The sequence below is a fragment of the Balaenoptera acutorostrata genome, chromosome 11 (assembly GCF_949987535.1).
Source record: "Balaenoptera acutorostrata chromosome 11, mBalAcu1.1, whole genome shotgun sequence".
NCBI lineage: Eukaryota > Metazoa > Chordata > Mammalia > Artiodactyla > Balaenopteridae > Balaenoptera > Balaenoptera acutorostrata.
This window is the reverse complement of record NC_080074.1, coordinates 61,136,293-61,145,780: the sequence shown is the minus strand read 5'-3', so window position 1 is coordinate 61,145,780 and position 9,488 is coordinate 61,136,293. Positions and strand designations below refer to the sequence as shown.

At 38.3% G+C, this 9,488-nt stretch overlaps 1 protein-coding gene across 1 annotated transcript; it reads left to right on the top strand.

The window, feature by feature from the left end:
* The first annotated feature begins 635 nt into the window (after nucleotides 1–635).
* On the top strand, nucleotides 636–1,634 carry LOC103012507 (olfactory receptor 9K2). The gene has a single exon (XM_028165893.2). It carries the CDS (start codon nucleotides 693–695, stop codon nucleotides 1,632–1,634), a length of 942 nt encoding a protein of 313 aa, XP_028021694.2. The 5' UTR covers nucleotides 636–692.
* Nucleotides 1,635–9,488: the final 7,854 nt, after the last annotated feature.

Here is a 9,488-nt window from a genome sequence, read left to right as displayed (position 1 = left end):
GTTGAGGAAATGCAGGGAAATTGTATTTATGAAAGGGGTTTTGAGGCTCATCTGGAGAAATAGCATGCAAGTGCTAATAATTTTTGTGCTTGGCTGTGCACAACTTTTTCTTTGTAAGTATATAACTTACATCGGAATCGAAAGTTTCCATTACCCACAAAAAGTAATTGCACCTTTTAAGTAGTCTTAAAATTCAGTCACTTTCTTTGTATCTGCTGGTACTTAAGCCCTCCAAGCTAAGTTTTCCTAAACTAGACAGCTGAAGCCCCTAATATCTCTAAACCCAGACACCAAAATTGCTTAAAAATGTCATTTATTGAAATATTTGTGCTCTCTCCCAATCACCGTTTCATGACATTAAATTTATTGCATAAATCACAAATTGGAAATATATACAGAAGTGATACTTGCAAATGTGAAAGGTATTTGGATGAAAAGGCATGGCATTAGACTCAGAGGAAAAAGCTCTAATTCCACCACTTGTATGAATTAGGACATAAAACTAACCTTTTGGTTCCTCATCCGTTGCAGTTGGCTTAAATTTAAGTCACTGCAATTTTTAAGGTTAAAATAAATAATGATTTTAGAATAGCTTTGTGAATACTAATACTGTAAGAGATTATTTGTAGCTAGGATGAAAGCCAAGAGTTAATTTGTTTATTTTGCCTTGTGCCTCTCAGCAGGTTTCTGGCATGGCTGACAGGGGAACAAGCAATCGCTCAGAAGTGATTGACTTCATCCTTGTAGGCTTCAGGGTCCGCCCAGAGCTCCACATTCTCCTCTTCCTGCTATTTCTGCTTGTCTATGCCATGATCCTTCTAGGGAATGTTGGCATGATGGTCATCATTATGACCGATCCCCGGCTGAACACACCAATGTATTTCTTCCTGGGCAACCTCTCCTTCATTGATCTCTTCTGTTCATCTGTTATTGTACCCAAGGCGATGATCAACTTCTGGTCTGAGAGCAAGTCCATCTCCTTCGCAGGCTGTGTGACCCAGCTCTTTCTCTTTGCCCTCTTCATTGTGACTGAGGGATTTCTCCTGGCAGCCATGGCTTATGACCGCTTCATTGCCATCTGCAGCCCACTCCTCTACTCTGTCCACATGTCAACACGTCTCTGTGCTCAGTTGGTGGTTGGTTCCTATTTTTGTGGCTGCATCAGCTCAATTCTTCAGACCAGCATGACATTTACTTTATCCTTTTGTGCTTCTCGGGCCATTGACCACTTTTACTGTGATACTCGCCCACTTGAGAGACTATCTTGTTCTGACCTTTTCATCCATAAAATGGTTTCTTTCTCCTTATCTGGCATCATTATCTTGCCTACCATCATAGTTATTATTGTTTCTTATTTGTATATCGTGTCCACAGTTCTAAAGATACCCTCCACTGAGGGACGTAAGAAAGCCTTCTCCACCTGCAGCTCTCACCTGGGAGTCGTGGGTGTACTGTATGGTGCTGTATTTTTTATGTATCTCACTCCTGACAGATATCCTGAGCTGAGTAAAGTGGCCTCATTATGTTACACCCTAGTCACTCCCATGTTGAATCCTTTGATTTACTCTTTGAGAAACAAAGATGTCAAAGAGGCTCTAAACAAACTTTTGGAGAAGAAAAGTACTGTTCTGTGATTATTCTTTCTCTTCCACTAATGATGTTGTGGCTGTTTATTTTGTACTCCTGGTCATCAATGAAATTTATTCTCCCGAGTATCATAAAAATATTATTGAAAGCTTTTTAAGGTAATGTATCCTTCCCATATATTACTTTGTTTTTCCATCTGAGACATTGTCAATCCTAAATGTCCTGGATATTGGAGATGTTCTGGACATTAGAGAAGCATTTTTCAAGGTGAATTTTCACACTGATCTCAAATAACATTTTATTTCACGGAATTGATTTCTATTTATTTTTATGGCATACTGCTGAACACCATTTTTATATATTATTATAGCATTTAAGCAATTATTTTGTCTGATGTTAGTCTCTGGAATTGCTCCTTTGCTTGCACATTTTGGTCATTGACAAAAGTGTTCAACTTATTTTTTAAAGTAAAATATTTCTCAATTTTATTACTAGTTTCTCTAGCATATTAAATGGCGTTGACCTGAAACAAAAAGACTGCCAAATATTTCTCTAGCAAAGGTGGGTTTATTTGGGATCAGCAGAGAATTGCAATTTGTAGTCTGTAATCATGGTGAGCCACACACAAGTCCCTGCACGTCAAGGGAAGGAAAACAGATTTATAGAGGGAAGAGGAAGTTGGGAAGGCTAAAGAGAACAGAATCCCTGGCTTTTCATTGGCTGAGTCTTTGCCAGGGAAGAAGAGGAATCTTCTTCTTGTGTAGCCCTTCCAAAGGAATAGATTAAAGGATGAAAAACGCAGCATCATTTTAGAGAAGAAAAGCCCTGTTCCTGAAAGAATGGGTTGAAGACTAGCCACCTTAGGAGAAGCAGCCCCCGTTCTGCAGGGAATAGGCTGAAGGCTAGTCACTTTCAGTGGAACAGTCTGATCTCAAATCTTACCAAAGTGCCAAACGAGTACTAACCTAAAGAACAACGCCTTAACCAGAAAGACAAAACCTTTAAATAGATCCCAGATAAAGCCTGGAGATCTTCAAATGCAAAGAGGGTGCAAGCTCAGATCCAGGAGAAAGCCACACCTTCAAACTCCAGGGTAGGTGAGAAAAACAGTAAGCAACAATGGGCTCAAATGAGGGTACTGCACCTGTTTGCTCACCAGTCCCAGAACTGTCGGGAGTCTTCTCTGGTCCCTGTATGGGCCACTGAAATGTTCCCCTGAAACAAACAGACTGCCAGGTATTTCTCCAGCAAACATGGGTTTACTGGGGAGCAGCAGAGAACCGCAATTCAGGGTCTGCAACCATGGCAAGACACATGTAAGTCCCTGAATGGCAAGGGAAGGAGAACTCTTTTAAAGAAGGAAAAAGAAAGATTGGGTGCTATAGTGAACAAAGGGTCCCTGGCTTTTCATTGGCTGGGTCCTTGACAGGAAGGAAGAGGAGTCTCTGTCCTTCCTGCTGGGCTCTGTTTTTGTTGTTGGGCGTGAGAGCTCCCCTCTCTCTGAGCTTCCAACTCTATTTAACTGAGGTTTCTGTTGACTCATTTTTTTACAATCATTGTTGAATTTTCACTATTTTATACATGTTCTATCAAGAAGAAGTAATAAGAAGAAACAAACAATAAATAATCTTCATTATAGGCATTAACTTGGGAAATTGTATATTGAGTGTGTCTGAGGCCCTGCTTGTTGCTGGATCCTAATATAAAGAACCAAAGTGGGGGACAGAGATATACAAACATTTTTGAGCAATCATTCCCTCAAATGGATCTTCATAATTCTTTCCTATATTAATTATTTAAGGAATATTTAATAAAAGTATAGAAGTCAGGCATTCATCAAAATAGACTGTGACCCAAAATTTACTATGTCTCTGTATCTTCACTTATTCGATTAATTTTATTTACTCTCTGTGTAATATGTTCTGGTCTTGTGGTAGGCTCAGGTATAAATAACCTTATTCTTTAGGGAATCTACGATTTAATGTGGGAATCAGATCCTTGGACAGACAATTAAAATCCGGAGATTTTATTTTATTGTTTATTGTATGCGAACAATAAACATAGAGATTGCAAGGTGGGGTGCCTGAGAGTGGGTGTTGGTGATCAGGGAAAGTCTTCTTAGGGTTATATGGAAAATATATTTAAAGGACATAAGATTGGAGTCAGGGAAACTGCTGTATCACTTTATATTATTGATGGGGCTTGAAGTATGCCAATGTAAATTTTAAAAGGCTTATTTAAAAATGACAGGTGAAATACACAGAACATAATAACTGATTAGTATGAGGGGAATGTACCAAAGGAGGTGTGTCTCATCTTTTTTAACTTGAATGATGTGTGTGGTGATGGTACAAACACATAAAAAGTAAAGGAGCTCTTAGCAAACTACAAATAGAAGGGAATTTCCTTAACTTGAAAAGTAACATCTACCAAAAACCTAGAGCTAAGATCATATTTAACGGTGAGAAACCAGAAGCTTTCTTGCTAAGATTAGGAACAAGGCAAGGAAGTCCCCACTACAAAACTTTTTCAACATCCAGCTGTAAGTCTTAGCTAATGAAATAGACAAGAAAAGGAAAGTGTTATGGGCTGAATTATGTTTTGCAAAACTCATATTTTGAAGCCCTAACCCCAGTACTGTAGTATATGACTATAGAGTTGAACCTTGAACAACACAGGTTTAAACTATGCAGATCCACTTATGCACGAATTTTTTGTTCAATAAATGTATTAGAAATTTGTTTGATATTTGCAACAAAAAACTTGCAGACAAACTATGTAGCCTAGAAATATTGAAAAAATTAAGAAAAAGTTAGGTATGTCATGAATACATAAAATGTATGTAGATACTACTCTATTTTATCATTTACTACCATAAAATATACACAAATCTATTATAAAAAGTTAAAATTTATCAAAACTGAGGCACACACTTACAGACCATACTTGGCACCATTCTCAGTTGAGAGAAATATAAAAAACATAAAGATGCAGTATTAAATCATAACTACAGGAAATTGGTTGTAGTACATACTGTACTACTGTAATAATTTTGTAGCCACCTCCTGTTGCTGTTGTGTTGAGCTCAAATGCTGTGAGTATCCACTTAAAAACACCATGTGATACTAATCATCTCCGCGTGAGCAGTTAGTCTCTCCAGTGAACTGGGTACCACAATAAAAAGTGATCTTTCCCAGTTCTCATGTATTTTTCATCATGTTTAGTGCAATACCTTGAATAACTTAAATAACACCATGGGACTCCTACGAAATGCCACTAGTGATGCCAGAAGTGCTCCTAAGAAGCAGAGAATAGTCATGACGTTACAAGAAAAAGTTGAATTGCTTGGTATGTACTGAAGATTGAGGTCTGTAGCTATGACTGCCTGCCATTTTAAGATGAATGAATCCAGTGTAAGGACTACTATAAAAAAAGAAAAAGAAATTTGTGAAGCTGTTGCAGTAGCTATGCCAGCAGGCATGAAAACCTTGCACTTTTGTGAAATACTTTATCTCGTATTAAAAATGCAGCTTTTATTGGGTGTAGGATTGCTATAAGAAAGCCATATCTTATAGACTCTGATATGATTTGAGAAAAAGTGAAGTCATTACACAACAACTTAAAGCAAAAGGAAGGTGGATGATCTAAAACTGGAGAATTTGATGCCAGCAAAGGATGGTTTGATAATTTTAGAAAGAGGTTTGGCTTAAAAAGTGTCAAGATAACAGGGGAAGCAGCTTCTGCTGACCAAGAGGCAGCAGATGAGTTCCCAAATGCCATTAAGAAAATCACTGAGGAGAGGATGTTTGCCTGAACCAGTTTTTAAAGCAGATAAAAGTGCCTTATTCTGGGGAAAAAATGCCGCAAAGGATATTTATTAGTAAGGAAGAGAAGCAAGCACCAGGATTTAAGGCAGGAATGGATAGGCTCACCCTACTGTTTTGTGCAAATGCATTCAGGTTTATGATCAGGACTGTCCTTAGCTATAAAACTACTCACCCCCAAGTCTTAAAGGGAAGAGATAAACTCTAGCTGCCAATCTTTTGGTTGTACAGCAAGAATGACTAGACAAGTACCCTCTTTTTTTCTGGACTGGTTCAGTTGATGCTTTGTCCCTAAAGTCAGGAAGTACCTTGCCAGTAAGGGTCTGCCTTAAACTTTTTTTTTTTTTATATTGGACAGTGTCCCTGGCCACCCAGAACCCCATGAGTTAAACACCAAAGGTATCTACTTGCTCCCTGAACACAACATCTCTAATTCAGCCCCCTGATTAGGGGGCATATGGATCTTTAAAGGCTCATTATATGTGATACCCTATGGAACGGATTGTCAATGCTATGGAAGAGAATGTCGACAGACAGAGCATTATGAAAGTCTGAAAGGATTACACCATTGAAGATGCCATCATTGTTATAGAAAAAGCTGTGAAAGCCATCAAGCCTGAAATAGTAAACTCCTGCTGGAGAAAACTCTGTCCAGATGTCATGCATGACTTCACGTGATTTACAACAGAGCCAACCAAAAAAATCATGAAAGATATTGAGGATATGGAAGAAAAGGTGGTGAGGTGGGTAAAGTGTTTCAAGATATGGATCTTGTAGAGAATGGACTTGAGGACACGGGGAGAGGGAAGGGTAAGCTGCGACAAAGTGAGAAAGTGGCATGGACATATATACACTACCAAATGTAAAATAGATAGCTAGTGGGAAGCAGCCGCATAGCTCAGGGAGATCAGCTCAGTGCTTTGTGACCACCTAGAGAGGTGGAATAGGGAGGGTGGGAGGGAGATGCAAGAGGGAGGGGATATGGGGATATGTGTATATGTATAGCTGATTCACTTAGTTATACAGCAGAAACTAACACAACATTGTAAAGCAATTATACTCCAATAAAGATGTTTAAAAAATAATAAATAAATAAACATGGGAAACACACATTAAAAAAAAAGATATGGATCTTGGAGAAATTCAAGAGCTAATAATTGAAAGAGAAAAGCCATATGATCATCTCAATAGATGCAGAGAAAGCTTTCAACAAAACTCAACCCCCATTTATGATAAAAACCCTCCAGAAAGCAGGCATAGAGGGAACTTTCCTCAACATAATAAAGGTCATATATGACAAACCTACAACCAACATCATCCTCAATGCTGAAAAACTGAAACCATATCCACTAAGAGCAGGAACAAGACAAGGTTGCCCACTCTTACCACTATTATTCAACATAGTTTTGGACGTTTTAGCCATAGCAATCAGAGAAGAAAAAGAAATAAAAGGAATCCAAATTGGAAAAGAAGAAGTAAAGCTGTCACTGTTTGCAGATGACATGATACTATACATAGAGAATCCTAAAGATGCTACCAGAAAACTACTAGAAGTGATCAATGAATTTGGTAAAGTAGCAGGATACAAAATTAATGCACAGAAATCTCTTGCATTCCTATACACTAATGATGAAAAATCTGAAAGTGAAATTAAGAAAACACTCTCATTTACCATTGCAACAAAAAGAATAAAATATCTAGGAATAAACCTACCTAAGGAGACAAAAGACCTGTAGGCAGAAAATTGTAAGACACTGATGAAATAAATTAAAGATGATACAAATAGATGGAGAAATATACCATGCTCTTGGATTGGAAGAATCAACATTGTGAAAATGACTCTACTACCCAAAGCAATCTACAGATTCAATGCAACCCCTATCAAACTACCACTGGCATTTTTCACAGAACTAGAACAAAAAATTTCACAATTTGTATGGAAACACAAAAGACCCCGAATAGCCAAAGCAATCTTGAGAAAGGAAAAAGGAGCTGGAGGAATCAGGCTCCCTGACTTCAGACTCTACTACAAAGCTACAGTAATCAAGGAAGTATGGTACTGGCACAAAAACAGAAATATAGATCAATGGAACAGGCGAGAAAGCCCAGAGATAAACCCACGCACATATGGTCACCTTATTTTTGATAAAGGAGGCAGGAATATACAGTGGAGAAAAGACAGCCTCTTCAATAAATGGTGCAGGGAAAACAGGACCACTACATGTAAAAGAGTGTAATTAGAACACTCTCTAACACCATACACAAAAATAAACTCAAAATGGATTAAAGACCTAAATGTAAGGCCGGACACCATCAAAGTCTTAGAGGAAATCATAGGCAGAACACTCTATGACATAAATCACAACAAGATCCTTTTTGACCCACCTCCTAGAGAAATGGAAATAAAAACAAAAATAAACAAATGGGACCTAATGAAACTTCAAAGCTTTTGCACAGCAAAGGAAACCATAAACAAGACGAAAAGACAACCCTCAGAATGGGAGAAAATATTTGCAAATGAAGCAACTGACAAAGGATTAATCTCCAAAACATACAAGCAACTCATGCAGCTCAATATTAAAAAAACAAACAACCCAATCCAAAAATGGGCAGAAGACCTAAATAGACATTTCTCCAAAGAAGATATACAGATTGCCAACAAACACATGAAAGGATGCTCAACATCACTAATCATTAGAGAAATGCAAATCAAAACTACAATGAGATATCATCTCACACCGATCAGAATGGCCATCATCAAAAAATCTACAAACATTAAATGCTGGACAGGGTGTGGAGAAAAGGGAACCCTCTTGCACTGTTGGTGGGAATGTAAATTGATACAGCCACTATGGAGAACAGTATGGAGGTTCCTTAAAAAACTAAAACTAGAACTACCATATGACCCAGCAATCCCACTACTGGGCATATACCCTGAGAAAACCATAATTCAAAAAGAGTCATGTACCACAATGTTCATTGCAGCTCTATTTACAATAGCCAGGACATAGCAGCGACCTAAGTGTCCATCAACAGATGAATGGATAAAGAAGATGTGGCACATATATACAATGGAATATTACTCAGCCATAAAAAGGAACGAAACTGAGTTATTTGTAGTGAGGTGGATGGACCTAGAGACTGTCATACAGAGTGAAGTAAGTCAGAAAGAGAAAAACAAATACCGTATGCCAAGACATATATATGGAATCTAAAAAAAAAGAAAGAAAAAAAAAAACAATGGTCAGAAGAACCTAGGGGCAAGATGGGAATAAAGATGCAGACCTATTAGAGAATGGACTTGAGGATATGGGGAGGGGGAAGGGTAAGCTGGGACAAAGTGAGAGGTGGCATGGACATATATACACTACCAAACATAAAATAGATAGCTAGTGGGAAGCAGCTGCATAGCACAGAGAGATCAGCTCAGTGCTTTGTGACCACCTAGAGGGGTGGGGTAGGGAGGGTGGGAGGGAGGGAGATGCAAGAGGGAAGAGATATGGGGACATATGTATATGTATAACTGATTCACTTTTTTATAAAGCAGAACTAACACACCATTGTAAACCAATTATACTCCAATAAAGATGTTAAAAAAAAAAAAGAGCTAATAAACACCACAACAGAGGAGTTAACAGAAGATGATTTGACGGAGATGAGTGCTTCTGAACCAGTGCCAGATGATGAGGATGAAGATGTAGAAGAAACAGCGCCAGAAGACAAATTGACATTAGACAATCTGGCAGAAGGGCTCCAATTATTTAAGACTGCTTTTGACTTCTTTTAGGACATAAACCTTTCTATTATACAGGAACTGAAACTAAAGCAAAAGATGGAGGAAGGATTGCTACTGTATAGAAACATTTTTAGAGAAATAAAAAAGCAAAACTGTCAAACGGAAATTATGATTTCTGTAAAACTACACTGAGGGTGCCTGCCTCTCTTGCCCCCTCTTCCACCTCTCCACGTCTTCCACCTCTGCCACCCTGAGACAGCAACACCAACTCCTCCTCTTCCTCCTCTTCCTCAGCCCACCCAACGTGAAGACAAAAGGGATGAAGGCCTTTATGATAATCC